This window comes from Mobula hypostoma, chromosome 1, assembly GCF_963921235.1.
Source record: "Mobula hypostoma chromosome 1, sMobHyp1.1, whole genome shotgun sequence".
Taxonomy (NCBI): Eukaryota; Metazoa; Chordata; class Chondrichthyes; order Myliobatiformes; family Myliobatidae; genus Mobula; species Mobula hypostoma.
In genome coordinates this window covers 87834920-87851917 of record NC_086097.1, presented here as the reverse complement: position 1 = coordinate 87851917, position 16998 = coordinate 87834920, and the positions used below count along the sequence as shown (strand labels likewise).

Here is a 16998-nt window from a genome sequence, read left to right as displayed (position 1 = left end):
ACATGTTGTAAACTTGCAAGTTTCTGACAGAGAGCACCCATTGAGAACATAACCAGAGTACCAGAATTGTGACCAAACACTACCTCCTCCTTTATCTCAAAATGTCAAAGTAAATTAGCATGCTTCACACTGATCTTCCTGTTCCTCCATGTCCTTCTCCTTAGTAAATACTAATTCAAGTGCTCATTTTGGACCTTACTCACATCCTCTATCTCCTCCATGCACATGTTCCTTCCCTATCCATGAGGGGTCCTACCTGCTTCCTAGTTATCCTCTTGCTCTTAATGTATGTAAAGAATCCCTTGGGTTTCTCTTTAGTCCCATTTGCCAATGACTTTTCTTAGCCCCCACGCTCCCACCACTCCTCATTCCTTACCTGAGTACTTTTCTGGCTTCTCTATAATTGTCAAGGTCTCTGTTTGATTTTGCATATGCTTCCTCTTTCTTTTTGACTAAATTCACCATCTCTCGACATCCAAGTTCCATACCTTGCCATCCTTGTCCTTCTTGTCCTTTCTCCTTACTGGAACATACCTGTCCTATACCCTGTACAGTTAGTCTTTAAACATTCTCCATATGTCGGATGTGGACTTGCCTGAAAACAGCTGTTCCTAATTAACTCACCCCTCAGCCTGATTCCTGACTAATATTTTTATAATTTGCTATGCTCCAATTAAATACTCTCCCTCAAGGTCTGTATTTATCCATATCTATACCTACCTTAAAAAATAAGGATTTGCAGTCTCTGTTCCCTAGATGTTCATCTACTGAAAGGTCAATAGCTGGCCAAACTCATTATCCAATACCAGTTCCAGTATAGTCTCTCTGCTTGTTGGGACTATCTATATATTGATTTAAGAAACCTACATGGATGCTCGTCATATATTCTTCCCCATCTAACTCTCTTGCACTAAGGAAGTCCTAGACTATATTGGGGAAGTTGAAGTCACTCACTACAACTGCCCTGTTGTTTCCAAGTCTTTCCCTAACCTGTCTCCCTCAATGTCCCAGTGGCTTTTGGGGGTCCATCGAATAATCCTATCAGAGTAACTGTACGTTTCATATTTTTGAGTTCTCCCATACAGACTCAGTGGATATTATTTCCCCCTATATTTAACACACACATGGTGCTCAAATCTACTCTTTGAACTTGATATTAAAAGGAATGACACAATGGTGCAGCAGGTAGGCAGCTTCACCATCTTCAGCCACTTGTCACTTCCGCCCATCACCTTTCAGTCTCTGACATCATTTGCACCCATCTGCATATCACCTCCCTCAACTGAATTACTCATTACCTGCTAGCTCCTGACCTCTGATGCTGTCTGTGGGAGTGATGCGGTTGGAAAAGGCAATAAAATAAATCTATTACCAACAACATGATTTCCTTGGGGATTAAAAGCAAACAACAAAGCTTCAGTCTAAACCAGGGAGCAATTGGCTAGGGATATAAAAGGTTGGGAACCCTTGGTCTAAGCCAGTGGTCCCCAACCTCCGGGCAGCAGTAGCCAGGATGCACCCAGCACATCTTTAAGAAAAAAAACGAAATAAACAAGCTAATTAATTAGGTGCCGCTCGGCACATAAATGTCAGCCCAGATCACAGGCGATTGCCGGGCGGCACCTAATTAATTAGCTTGTTTATTTTGGCTTTTTTCTTAAAGATGTGCTGGGTGCGTTCTGGCTACCACTGCAACCCTGCATGCTTTGCGGATCGGTATTGGTCTGCGGCCCGGAGGTTGGGGACCACTGGTCTAAGCCAACCAGGACCATCAGATGGTATTGGACTCCTGAGGCTGTTGGAAGGCTGAGAGACCATTTAGGCTCCTTGGATTGGAAGGCCACATAAGGCTGGTGTAGCAGTGTAGATGAATATGCTCAGACAGTAACATCCAACATATCCTTCTGTAATATGTGTGCTTCCTAAAAAGATCATTGTGAGATATAACAATGACAAGCCATGGCTCACCAAGGAGTTGAGGACTCTTAGATTTGCAACAGATCATGCCTACAGGTCTGGAACAAGAGAGGAATAAAAAATGCAAAATGACAGTTTAATAAGGCTCTGAAGGTGGCAGATGCCATTTACAAGGATCAGCTAGAAAGAGACTTCAACAACAATAGCCAGGCAACCTGGAGTTCCCTGAAAAGTCTTACCAACTTCAAACAGAAGAGCTCCCCTAGCTTGGCCCATCAGTTCAAGTAGTTTTATTGCAGAGTTGATAAAGACAATAAACATCTATCACTTTTCACTTCCCCTGATCCTTATATGTTGAGCCCTTAGCTGGCCCCCTGCCCCCTGTCATCTTTGTCATCAGCCCTCCCCTCCTCCCTTTCACAACCTCTTCAATGCCACCATCATCCTCCTTTCACCCCAGTCCCATGCACCTTCTTCAGCGGCCCCTCTACCTCATGCTATATTTTCCATGAAGCAAGAAAGGCATTTGCAAACTATTTGGGAAAGAGGGCATTCGGAAAGCTGCAGGCCCTGATGATGTCTCACTTGGTACTCTAAAGCATTGTGCGGATCGGCTAGTACCTGTCTTCACTAAGATACTTAACACCTGCATTTATGGAGGACTCCAAGATGCTTCAAAGTTGCTACAATCATTCCAGCTCTCAAGAAAGACAAGATCACTGGACTTAATGATTATAGGCCAGTCACTCTGACTTCAGTAATTATGAAAACTTTTGAAAGTCCAATGTTGGCTTAACTTTACCGATTACTGATCCTTTTCTTGACCCACTACAATTTGCTTATAGAGCAAATCGCTCAGTTGAGGATGCAGTCAACCTGTGGTTTTCATTACATTCTTCAACATTTGGATTCCCCCAACACCGATCTGAGGATCTTGCTTGTGGATTTTAGCTCCACCTTCAACACTATTGTTCCAGAGTTGTTCAACAGCAAGCTAACCCAGCTAGCTGCACCCTACAGTATCTGTCAGTGGATTACAAACTTCCTGACAGGAAGGAAGCAGTATGTAAAGCTGGGCTCCTACTTGTCCAATCCAGTATCTGTAAGAACAGACTCTCCACGGGGCTGTGTTTTTTCACCCATGTACTCACTTTATACAAAGGACTGCACCTTCACAGGCATGTCCATTAAAATCCTAAGGTTTGCAGATGAAAGGACTGTAGTTGGTCTTATCTCTAATAATGATGTGACCTGCTATCAAAGAGAGGTAGACCATCTTGTAGCATGGTGTGCTTGTAACACATCCTATCAAGTTAATGGAAATGAGGATTGACTTCTGCCGACAACTCCCTACTTGCCCATCCCTTGGAAATTAATGATCAGGCAGTGTCTATGGTCGAGTCATTCCAATTCCTGCAGACTACCATTACCAATACATTGAAGTGGGAAAAGCATATCCTGCTCATCGTTAGGAAAGCCCAGCAGAGATTGTTCCTCCTATGCCAGCTTAGAAAACAACATCTCAAGATACATCCTGATGAATTTTTACTCAACCATCATTTAGAATGTTAGGACCTCCTCTACCACTGTCTGGTTTCCCGCGCTTCCTCCCTCTCAAAGTCCAGGTTGCAGTGAGTAGTTCAATCCCTGAAGATCATTGGTTGTTAGCAACTGATATTAAAAGGCCTATTCATCATGAAGGAAAGAGCTGAAAAAATTACTACTGACTCCACCCAGACTAGCAACCAGCTATTTAACATATTGCCAAAAAGGACATGCTACAAGTCCATCACCACCAGCAGGACTACACATCATCTCCAAAACTTCTTTCCTATAGCTGTCCAGCTTCTCAACAAATTTCACATAAGTGTAATACCCAAATGTCCCTGCACAACATCAGTTAAAAGGTCTTTCCTGCTTTCCTTGTTCTGTTGATAAGTGCCCATATGTTCACACTTATTTAACTTTGATTATTGATGTTTGTGCATATGAACATCCTGCCTATTGTTGATTGCTTATGGTTGTTTGCACTATTGTCCTGTAAAATGTTGGTTGCTATTGTGTTGTCTGTTATGGTACCGACCTGTGATTTATGCTTAGCACCGAACAATTAAGATAGAAAGATAGGTAGATACTTTATTAATCCCAAAGGAGATTACAGTGTCACAGTAGCATAACAAGTGCACAGATATACAAATATTAGAAGAAAAGTAAGAAAGAGTAAAACAAATAACTTACCTCAAACAGTCTAACAGGAGCGGGTCATCACTTCCCCACCTATAGGTTGGCTCATTATAGAGCCTAATGGCCAAGGGTAAGAATGGCCTCAGATAGCGCTCTTTGGAGCAGCACAGTTGTCTTAGTCTATTACTAAAAGTGCTCCTCTGTTCAGCCAAGGTGGCATACAGTGGGTGAGAAACATTGTCCAGAATTGCCAGGATTTTCCATAGGGTCCTTTGTTCTACCACAGCCGCCAGTGTGTCGTTTGATTCCTATAACTAAGCCAGCCTTTCTAATCAGTTTATTGAGCCTGTTGGCATCACCCATGTTGATGCCATTGCCCCAGCACAGCCCTGGATCGAAGATTGTACTGGCAACAACACACTGGTAGAACATGTGAAGGAGAGGTCTGCATACTCCAAAGGATCTCAGTCTCCTCAGGAAATAGAGGTGACTCTGGCCCTTCCTGTACACAGCCTCTGTGTTGGTGCTCTACTCAAATTTGTCACCCAGGTGCACACCTAGGTACTTGTAGGTCCTCACCATCAATAGTAACAGGGAGCAGTGCAGGCTTAGTTTTCCTGAAGTCCATCACTGTCTCCCCTTGTCTCACTGATGTTGAGCTGCAGATGATTCAGCTTGCACCATTTGATAAAGTCCTCCACCAGGGCCCTGTATTCATCCTCCTGTCCTCACCATATACACCCAACTGTAGCTGAGTCATCAGAGAATTTTTGCAGATCACATGATTCAGTCTTGTATCTAAAGCCTGAGGTATACAGGGTAAACAGGAAGGGAGCCAATACAGTCCCCTGTGGGGCCCCAGTGCTGCTTATAGCCATGTCTGACACACAGCTCTGAAGCTGCACAAACTGCAGTCTGCCAGTCAGGTAGACCAAATAATTATTGCTCTGGATAAAAAACAAAATAATTATAAAAACACAATACAGGTGTCCCCCACTTTTCGAATGTTTGCTTTATGAAACCTCACTGTTATGAAAGACCTACAATAGTTCCCTGTTTTCGCTAACAGAAGGTGTTTTCACTGTTACGAAAAAAGGCAGCGCGCAAAAAAAAATCAGCGCATGCCCCAAACAGCCGCTCTCCCCCGGATTCGGAACTGCATTCTAACCGGCATTGATTAAACACGTGCCTGTGAGCAGCCATTAGCAAGATGAGTTCTAAGTTATTGGAAAAGCCTAAAAGAGCCCGTAAGGGTGTTACACATAATGTAAAACTAGACATAATTAAGCGTTTTGATTGTGGTGAACGAAGTAAGGACAAAGTGAGTTTGGCTTGTGGAAGTTGACGAAGATGATGTTGAAGAGGTTTTGGCATCCCATGACCAAGAACTGATAAATGAAGAGCTGATGCAGTTGGAAGAGGAAAGGATAACAATCGAAACTGAAGGCAGTAGCGAACAGACCGAAAGTGACATTGAGGCAGGCAGACATAGAAGAAGATGACCTGCCTACCCTAATGGAAACAGACAACGATGAGATGACACCCCAGTGTCCCACCACCCCAACTCCCAGGCCGTGGCCAGATACCGATTCGCGGAGAATGCAGCAGTAGCCAGGAGACGTCCAGCACATCTTTAAGAAAAAAGCCAAAATAAACATGCTAATTAATTAGGTGCCGGGCGGCAACTAATTAATTAGCTTGTTTATTTCAGCTTTTTTCTTAAAGATGTGCTGGGTGTGTCCCGGCTACTGCTGTACCCCTGCATGCTTTGCGGATCGGTATCGGGTCGCTGCCCGGAGGGTGGGGGCCACTGCACCATCCCAACCTCCAATGATTCAGCCTAACACACCATCATCAGTGTGCTCGGCAAGCTGTCTTCCCGATTCCCGTAAGTGATACTACACTGTACATACATTATTTCTACTTTATATAGGCTGTGTATTTTTATGTGTTATTTGGTACGATCTGGCAGCTTCATAGCTTAAAGGTTACTGGAGAGAGTGTTTCTGCCAACAGTGCTTGCATGAGATTTTCTGCCGAGAGCATTTGCGTGAGATTTTCGCTACAGTGGACAGTGCAGGCAATGATTGTGGAAAAGTATTTCTACTTTATAAAGGTTGTGTATTTATCATATCATTCCTGCTTTTACTAAATGTTACTGTTATTTTAGGTTTTATGTGTTATTTGACATGATTTGATAGGTTATTTCTGCGTCTGCAAACGCTCACAAATTTTTCCCATATAAATAAATGGTAATTGCTTCTTTGCTTTACAACATTCTGGCTTACGAACCGTTTCACAGGAACACTCTACCTTCGGATGGCGGGGGAAACCTGTAAATATGAATGCATGAGGTAGCTTATTATAAATAGATTGATTGTACGTCCATAAAGTAATGGCAGGTAGAGGGGTGTCTGTACATAGGTGAGCGATAGGAAATGATAAAGTAGTGTTTGTGGGTGGTGTAGTGTGGTAGCTTAATGGGTGAAGGTGTTGATCAACTGCTTGGGCTGTTTTTGAGCGTGGTGGTCCTGGCATAGCCTCTTCCCAGATGGGAGTGGGACACATAGTCCCTGAGCAGGGTGGGTGGGATCTTTCATGATGTTGTTGTCCCTTTTCTGGTGCCTTGCTGTATATATGTCCTTGATGGTGAGTGGTCTGGTGTGGTGATACACTGGGCAGTTTTGACTACCTGCTGTAGCACCTTCCTGTCCATTGTGGTGCAATTTCTGTACCGTGCAGAGATGCAGCGCGTTAGGAAACTCTGCTGCACGTCTGCAAAAGATTGTGAGCATCGATGTGCATAGTTCAGCTCTCTTCAGAAAGTAGAGGTGGTTGGTGAGTTCTTCATTGTGTAAGATGTGTTTTGGGTCCTTGAGAGGTTGTGCGAGATATGCACTGCCAGGAGATTGAAACTGCTTGCAGATTCCAGTGCTGCGCTGCTGATGTAAGGTGGGGGGGGGGCGAGTGAGTGATGCGAGTTCTGCTGAAGTCAATAATCGTCTTCTTTGCCTTGTTGACATTCAGGAAGAGGTTATTTGTCTGCCACTAGGCCTGAAGCTCTTCCACATCCTCTGTAGGACATCTCATCCTTGTTAGTGATGAGCCACACTATTATTCTGTCATGGGCAAACTTGACATGAATCCAAAATGACAAATCAAGGCAGTGAAAGAAAAAGTGGAAATATCCTTGAATTTAGGAACAATGAAGAAAGCAGCGACGATAGGAATATTGCTGGCAAATGGCAAAGAAGGTTGCAATAAGGAGGGAGCTTGAAAACAGCAAGCCTCAATTAAAAGATTTAATTATCTTTTAAGTTTTTCCTTTAAATTTTGTCCAAAATCCTTCTCCTATGAGGAAACAAGTTTTAAAACTTTAATATTTTCCAAGCTTTTAGCTCTATAAGAGTTTTTGAAGAGCAAGAGAAAGCAAATCTGCTGGGTGTCTTTGGCAGTATTTTATGCCAGTAAATATTGTTAAGGAAAGCCTTAGATAAATAGTTGAGAGATGATTATGGATGTTTGGACAAAGGAAAACTGAAGAAATCTGTTGTGCTCAAATTGTTAAAATATACTCAGTTAAACGTAATGAACACAAGACAAGCACGTGGCCTTGGTTTTACGAAGGGTGGAAAACTTTGACCTGCCAAACCAAAGTAAATTAATTTAAAATGAACCATGTGTCTCTACTGGATTACTTGGTTAACAATTAAAATTAATGTCAGAACACTTAAAATATTATTTAAACACAACAGATGTAGTTCATTCTTGCTAAATAATCAACAGAGCAACATGACAAACCACTGGGCAAAATATATACTCTCAAGAAAAACTGAAAATTTAATTTTAATGTCTTTATTTTTACACATTAACAAAATCTAAAATCCAAGCTGTCTATTTTTTGTTATTTTCTGGCAATTAGTTATACTGCCAGTAGTACTTATATAATAACTACTAATCAAATCTTGCCTCAACATGATCTGGCCATACCCAATCCTCACTACCAACAGGACAAATTTTAAACAACTTCACAACTTTCCTGGAAATGAAAAACAGACAGCAAAGTCTAATTAATTAAACTTCCCAAAAACCAAAGCCTGGGAACACAATGTGATCATGGGAAAGAAGGAATCCATAAATCTTTTACACTAAAAGACAAGGGTCATCTATTAAACTGGTTAATGTAAAGAATGAAAGGAATAGTGAAGAATGTGATTGACATGGAACTAACTTATGAAGAACTGAAGACTAGCTGAGTCCATTTGATTTTAACAAGGTAATTTCTCTGTGCTCTTCATAAAAAGTATGGTTAAAAAGACGCCTAGAGACATTGTTCCATAGGAACAAATTCTATGAAATTGCCTGGTTTTGACATTTGAGCAAATTGTACAAGTTCACCAAATCGTTATGATAAAACATTGAATACATTTCCACCTGAACTTCATTACTTATAAAGCAGGTTAGGATCACAGAAGTCATGGAAGTTGCAATCTAAATGCAAGTGCATATTGGATTGATGCACGAGCCCATGAGCAGGATGGGTGGGAACTTGCATGATGTTGTTGTCCCTTTCCTGGTACCTTGCTGTATATATGTCCTTGATGGTGGGTGGGCTGGTGTGGTGATACATTGGGCAGTTTTGACTACCTGTTGTAGAGCCTTGCTGTCCATTGCGGTGCATCTTCCATACTATACAGTGATGCAGTGTGTTAGGAAAATGTAAAATGATCCGTGATCGGGATCAAAAGTAAAAATTTAATTAACCAAGTGATCCAGGATTGCTGGGGGACCTTTTGGCTTTCAGTCTTGTTCTCCAAGCATCAACACAAGCTAAGTGCTCCCTCCGTATTGCTTTTGCTGAAACCCCACTATGGGCTGCAGTCAGCTCAAAAATCAGATTCACAGCATTGCTGACCTCACTGAAGACCACACGACAGGTATTCACTCAAAGTCCCACTCCCCCAGAAGGAAAGGTCAACTGAGTAGCATTAATTCAGAAGTCTGCTAACAGTGGTTGGACTTACTGATCCATATCACTGATAGCAGGATTGAAAGCGGAGCTGTAATTCCTGAAGTTAACATCTACACTACAATCTACTTCAATCATCTTTTAAAAAATAGATCTTAAGTGTACTCAATCTTTCAGATACTTGTGATCTTAGCTCAGCTAAATTACTTTCATGATCAGGAGCACTAAGTTTCAGGTTCTTTGATTACCCCATGGTTCAGAGTTCACTTCTGCCAGTCTCACGTTCTCTAGACATTGGAGAGATCAGCAACACAGTCCAGTCAGATTGAGATTGATTTCAAATGAACTTGAAGCTTGATATTTCATCGCAAAGACACACTGGTACTGAGGTGCTTAATAAGCAGCTAAGTGCCAGCTGTTACATGTAGCATGCAGATCCAATCAGACCACTGAAGTTTGTCCTGAGCTACAGCATAGCTCGGGAAAGTATCACAGAATGGTATTATTAAGACTATATGCTCTGATTCTCAGTCTGCTTCTGGTTAAGCAATATCTTTATAGGAAACAATCACAATAAAAAGAATTGTGGTTTTCTCTTTGTTAAAGTAGAACACATATTGTTTCAATCAGAGTTAGGTCCAAGTCAAACAATGCAGCTGTAAGAAAAGGATTTCTCACAATTGAAGTAAACACTGAATTAATTGCTTTAAGAGTAATGAAACAATAGCTTACCTCCAGCCTTCTAACTATCTCTTTAATCTCTTCGACATTATTATTAAAAGTCCTGACAAAAATGCACTCTCCTCGTTCATAGAAGATTTTAATTGTCGTAAGATTTGAAGTCCAGCCTATAACATCCCTGCAGGAGCAATTGAACACTACTTGCTTGGAATTCTCTTCAATGAGTACCACAAATTCATTGGAGATACCCAGTAAACAGTCAATTTCAGTAGCACAGCTGTAGTCCTCTGCATGGACATTCCATACAAGGGTTCCCAAACTGTAGATTTCCGCATTGGGGTAAGGCTTTGATTTCTCTTTCTTTTTTGTTGCCAAAGAAATAAAAGGAAATTTTCCAGAAGGATCGATTGGTGTGTTGGTGACACTGTTCTCTGCCAAGTCTTTTAAATATTCCTGCCGGGTCCTCGTTGCCATAGCACGGAACTTTTCTGACTTGTGAGCTGCATTTTCTGCATTGATCACTTTAGCTAATAAGAAGTCCCGGAAGACAGTCGACTTGGGGAAGGTGACTCCTTTGGGAATGGGTGGTCCAAACGCAGGCACATCTTTTGATCTTGCCACAGCGACACTACAAAACAAGAATCCTGGTTACTTTTATTGGACATAACTACACAATTACTTCCTGATCTGATGACAGACAAGATTTTAGCATAGGTAGTTTGCTGTCTATTTTACATTCAGCGCAGGCCTGTGATACTTACCAAAGAGGACAAACTTTGGATGCTTCAGCTCTAATCTTCATATTAAGTTGGGAGTATAAGGCATTAAAACATTTGTTTTAAGAAATCATTATACATCATTCAAAATTACACTATTTATTGAGTAGAAATAGGTAATCTGGCTTTAAGAACTAATTGTGCAGGGCATAATTATTTAGAATATGGGATTGTCTCTTTCTCTGCATAGAGGATACTCTCAGTCACAACCGTGAATGTAATTTGGGGCAGATTTTGATAAACAATCTGGCACTTCCACTGTCAAAGACCTTAAGGGAGAAATAGAAATACATATATTGATAATCTCTGACTATAGTTTGCCACTGAGAAGGACTGCAGGCTACATTAACACATCGGCTACGACAGGCCAAATTTTATATATCAACTGCACGACCTTCCTGAAAACACTGCAGCATTGAGATGTAAATGATAGCATATGGTACAGTAAATGGTAGTGTACCTTTGACCCAGGTTCAAATCTCACCGCTGTCTGTAAGAGTTTGTCAGTTCTCCCTGTGATTGTGGATTTCCTTTGGGTGTTCAGTTTCTGTCCACAGTCCAAAGATGTAGTGGTTAATAGGTTAATTGGTCATTATAAATTGTCCCATGGTAAGGCTAGGATTAAATAGGGGATTGCTGGGCAGTGCAGCCCAAAAGGTCAGAAGGGCCTATTTTGTGCGGTACTTCAACAAATAAATAAATTACCTGTAACAGACATTCTCAGTGCAAGGGCTGTGTACTCTTACAATGACGAAGACATGCTGAAAATGAGAGCGAATGTTTTTCGGGGTGAAGGGCAGGGCCCCGGGTTCTTGCAGCACTATGGTCACAATATCATTCCCGATGTGGCGTTTCCTAAGAAGCTGAAAGAATAAAAGGGAAGGTAGCATGTTTCTTGTAACTCAGAAAAAAACTTTCTTTAATCTATTACCAGCTATTAATTTAATATTAGAAAATAGGATTAAAAATAGTACTTCAACTGGGAAAGTCTTAAAATGTAATATCAATTTAGGAACGGCTGCTGTATCTTTCATGCATTGCACTCTTAGCAGTCTTTCTGCTGATGTCAGCAGACTCTCTGGCAATAGCAGCAGGATGAAATACACCTCCTGCTAACAACTTTGGCAGATGGAGTTCAACCTGACAAAGAATGAGGTTATCTACTTCGGATCAGAGAAAGACAATTGCACTCAATGGAGAAATAAATTAAGAGCTGTGGAGGAAAACAGGGAAATTTATGCTCATGCACATGAATCACAGGGACAAAAATTAAAAGAAATGTTGAATAGAATCCTGACTATCTTGGGAAGGTTGGAGAATAAAAGCAAGGATTCGATAATTCTGTGAGGTACTAATCCATAGTCAAAATTCATTTGTCATAGTACAGTAAATTTTATACAGGAGGAAGATGCAGTACAGAGATGGCAGAATTAAGCTTGCATTTGAAGAATTAAGTTGCAAAGTTTCCTTTGTGTTGTGCATTTAACATTTCAGTAAGGTTTCCCCCGCTATCCGAATGTAGAGCGTTCCTATGAAACTGTTCGTAAGTCGAAAAGGCGTAAAGCAAAGAAGCAATTACCATTAATTTATACGGGAAAATTTTTTGAGCGATCCCAGACCCAAAAAGTAACCTACCAAATAGCACATAAAACCTAAAATAACACTAACATATAGTAAAAGCAGGAATGATATGATAAATAGACAGCCTATATAAAGTAGAAATAATATACATACAGTGTAGTTTCACTTATCAGAATCGGGAAGTTTGAGCCAAAATCGATTTGTCGGAAAAAAAATCGGCACGTACATGCACGTGCACGTCACACATTTGCACGTACACGCACGTCACACATGCGCACACACCTGCCCGCGCAAGGCTTCATGGTCATGGTAGTCTTTCTCGGGGTAAAGCGAGCATCTTTTCTCGTAAAAGCGAAAATCCTCTTTCGGTTAACGAAAACAGGTACAGGTGTCCCCTGCTTTTCAAACGTTCGCTTTACGAAAATGCACTGTCATGAAAGACCTACATTAGTACCCTGTTTTCACTAACAGAAGGTTTTTTTCACTGTTACGAAAAAAGCAGCGCGCGAAAAATGGCGGCGTGCGAAAAAAAAGTGCGCGCCCCGAGCAGCCAAGCTCCGCCCCCGGAACTGCATTCTAGCCGCCATTGCTTAAACACGTGCTTTATCTCGATTTATTTTGTGCATCCGTTAGCAAGAGGAGTTCGAAGGTATTGGAAAAGCCTAAAAGAGCTTGTAAGGGTGTTACACAGCGTAAAACTAGACATAATTAAGCATTTCGATCGTGGTGAACGAAGTAAGAACATTGTCCACACGTTGAACTTGCCTGCATCCACCATTCGCACTATTTATACCACAGAGAGAAAAAATCTTGAAAGCTGCCGATGTTACTGTTGGTTCTGTTCGTAGCAAAGTGGTCTCTCTTAGTCGGCATCCAGTAATGGATAAAATGGAAAGTCTATTACTTGAGTGGATTGATGGGTGTACAAAACGTGGTGTTCCTTTAAGTTATCTTATACTTAAGGAGAAATCAGTCAGTCTTTTTAATAAGCTGAAACAAAGCACTGGCTGCTGGTGATGAAAGTATTGCGAAAGTGGAATTTAAAGGTAGTCACGGGTGGTTTGATCGGTTTCTGAGGCGAGGGCAGCTTCATAGTTTAATGTTTACTGGAGAGAGTGCTTCGGCTGATACTGAAGCTGCTGAAAGGCTCCCAGCAGAACTGAAGAAAATAATTACAGAAGGTGGTTATTCGTATAAGCAAGTGTTTAACTGTGACGAAATGCAATTTATTGGAAAAAAATTGCCGAGTAAAACATTTATTTCGAAAGAAGAAAAGCAGGCTAAGGGACACAAGGCATCGAAGGACAGGTTTACCCTAATGCCTATTATTAATGCCACTAAGCCTCTACTAGTGTACCATTCAGAAAATCTGAGGGCACTTGAAGGCATTGATAAGAAAACACTTCTCGTTGTGTTCCGTTCACATCCAAGCAGTTGGAATACCCAAGTGCTTTTTTCTGAGTACATGAGCAGATACGTTAGTCCTTTTGTTGAAAAATACTGTAGAGAAAATAACCTCGATAATAGGTGTCTTGTGATTGTCGATAATTGTGCTGCTCATCCGCCTGCCATTACCGAGTATGGCCGTAACATTCGTGTTGCGTTCTTACCGCCGAATGCGACATCGTTGCTGCAGCCATTCGACCAAGACCAAGGTCTAACAGCCACAATTAAAGGCTTACTATACGCAAAATGTGATGCGTTTTATTATAAGCGTTATTGACAGAGAGAGCAACTCTGAAGCATCTTTGCGAGAGATCTGGAAAGACTACAATGTAAAACTGGCAATCGCCAAGATTAGAGATGCTCTTGATAGGCTAACAGTCTCGATGAGAAATGGCGTTTGGAGGAAACTATGTCCCGAAGCAGTGAACAATTTTAAAGGCTTCAAACCATCAGCAATAAATATGACAATAGTGAGCTTGGCTAAGGAGGCTGGGTTTGTAGAAGTTGACGAAGATGATGTTGAAGAGGTTTTGGCATCCCATGACCAAGAATTGACAGATGAAGAGCTGATGCAATTGCAAGAGGAAAGGATAACGATTGAAACCGAACGCAGTCGCGAAAATGAAGTCGCCCAGGGACTGAACGTGAAGCAGCTGTGTGAGATTTTCGATGCGATTGACAGTGCTGCAATGATTGCAGAAAAGTATGACTTTAATTTTGAAAGGGCACGTAGGTTTAGGGCAGGTTTGCAGGATGTTTTGAGTGCTTACAAAGAACTGTATGATCTAAAAATGCGCAAGGCTCAGCAGTCAAGTATACTGTCATTTTTCAAGCCTTGCCCATCAGCCACAGTAGACGACAAACCTCGACCTTTGACATCGAGGCAGGCAGACATAGAAGATGATGACCTGGCTGCCCTATTGGAAATAGACTATGATGAGATGACACCCCAGTCTCCCCTATCTCTCACCACCCCAATTTCCAACGACTCAGCCTAACACACCATCCCAATTCCCGTAAGTGAAACTACACTGCACATACATTATTTCTACTTTATATGGGCTGTGTATTTTTGTGTTATTTAGTATGATTTGTTATTTGATATGATTTGGCAGCCTCATAGCTTAAAGGTTACTGGAGAGAGTGCTTCCGCCGACAGCGCATGCGTGAGATTTTCGCTGCGCTAGACAGTACTTCAATGATTGCAGAAAGTATTTCTACTTTATATAGGCTGTATATTTATCATATCATTTCTGCTTTTACTATATGTTACTGTTATTTTAGGTTTTATGTGTTATTTGCTATGATTTGGTAGGTTATTTTTTGGGTCTGGAAATGCTCAAAAATGTTTCCCATATTAATAAATGGTAATTGCTTCTTCACTTTACGACATTTCGGCTTACGAACTGTTTCATTGGAACGCTCTACCTTTGGATGGCGGGGGAAACCTGTACCAATGTAGGTCTTTCGTAAAAACGAAATGTCGTAAAGAGAACGTTTGGAAAGCGGAGGACACCTGTACATTGTTTAAGCATATTTTGTTTACATAATTCATTGCTGATTATATGGAAAAGTACGTGAATAGCATATGTATGTCTCCTCACCATAAGTTCAAAGTAAAATTTATTATCAGGGTACATACATGTCACCACATACAACCCTGAGATTCTTCTTCTGCAGGCATACTTAGTATATCTACAGAACAGTAACTGTAAACAGGATTAATGGACAATAAACTGTGCAATGCAAATATAAATAAGTAATGAAAGCATGAAATAACAGGGTAAAGAGTCCTTAAAATGAGTCCATTGGTTGTGGGACCACCAGAAATAAAATGAGTATAGTTATCCCCTTTTGTTCAAGAGCCTGATGGTTGAAGGTAGTAACTGTTCTTGAATCTGGTGGTGTGAGTCCTGAGGCTCTTGTACCTTCTACCTGATGGCAACTGCAAGAAAAGTGCATGGCCTGGGTGGTGAGGATCTTTGATGATGGGTGCTGTTTTTCTACGGCAATGTTCCATGTAGATGCGCTCAATGGTTGGGAGGGCTTTACCCGTGATGCACTAGGCCAAAGTCCTCTACCTTTATGGGATTTTCCGCTCGAAGGCATAATGTAGCCAAGCACACTTCTATAGAAGTTTGCCAAGGTTTCTGAGGACATGCTGAATCTCTGCAGGCTCCTGAGGAAGTAGAGGCACTGTCATGCTTCCCTTGCAATTATATTTATACGATTGGTCCAGGGAAGGTCCATTGAGATAGTGATACCCAGGAATTTAAAGTTACTGACTCTCTCCACCTCTGATCCTCCAATGATTACCGGCTGATGGACCTCTGGTTTCCCTCTCCTGAGGTCTACAATCTGTTCCTTGGTCTTATTGACATTGAGTGAGAGGTTGCCGTAATTACACCGCTCAGCAAGTTTTCAATCTCGCTCCTGTATGCTGATACATCACAACCTTTGATACAGACCACAGCAATGGTGTTGTCAGCAAGCTTGTATCTGGTGTTGGAGTTGTACATAGCCACACCATTATAGGGGTAAAGCGAGTAGAGCAGGGGGGGGGGGCTAAGCACATACCCCTGTAGTACTCCTCTGCTGATGGAGATTGTGGAGAAGATGGTATTACCAAACTGAAATGACTGGGGTCTACAAGTGAGGAACACCAGGATCCAATTGGACATGGGGGTATTGAGGCCCAAGTCCCAGAGTTTACTGAATAGTTTTGAGGGTAGGATGGTATTAAATGCTGAGCTGTAATTGGTAAACAGCATCCTGATGTATGTATTTTTGCTGCATGTTCCAGAGTTGAGTGAAGAGCCAAGGAGATGGCACATGCTGTAGACCTGTTACTTCAGTTGACAAATTAGAGCAGATCCAAGTACGCACCTCGCTAAAACAAAAGGGAAATACACATTATCCCCAGCTGTGTTTTTCAATTAATTTTATGTTTGGAGTTGCAAAACATAAGTTACAATGAGCAATTTTTAAAACAAATTTCAGAAGACTACCTGCAGATGCGCAGTGAGATGTTGCAGTTTTTAAAAAAAAAGCATAGCAGGTTTTCTCCACAAGTAGAGGGATGATTGAGTTAAAAAAAATGCAGCACGTGCTTCTTCAGGAAGGACAGAGATGATCAAGTTTAAAAAAAAGGCAGAAAATGGACGAATTCAGGGATTCATAAATAGTGAGTACCGAGTGGTAATAATAATAAATAAATAAAGCAGAAATGGTTGACTAAATTGGAAAGATAGACATGTTTGATTGCACAAGAGATAACAGAATGATCTATACTGAGCAAATTGAGCTATATTTTGAAGGAAATGAAATAGCTAATTAAAAGTGAGTGGCAGTTTTGATAAGTATATTGGGTGGAAAGGCATACTATTTGCTTAGAAGTTTGACTACTCCAACCAAACCAGCCGAAATAAGCTTTGTTGCTATTGT

General features: G+C 41.3%; 1 protein-coding gene across 12 annotated transcripts in view; it reads right to left on the bottom strand.

Annotated features, from left to right (window-relative positions):
- The window catches only part of sipa1l1 (signal-induced proliferation-associated 1 like 1), a 444836-nt gene that overhangs the window by 99776 nt on the left and 328062 nt on the right, over positions 1–16998 (bottom strand). For all 12 annotated transcript variants that reach the window (XM_063052303.1, XM_063052359.1, XM_063052321.1 and 9 more), the window contains 2 exons: positions 11233–11390; positions 9803–10379 (listed from right to left, as the gene is read on the bottom strand). In XM_063052303.1, coding sequence (XP_062908373.1) covers positions 9803–10379; positions 11233–11390 — 735 coding nt within the window. The remainder of the gene's footprint in view (positions 1–9802; positions 10380–11232; positions 11391–16998) is intronic.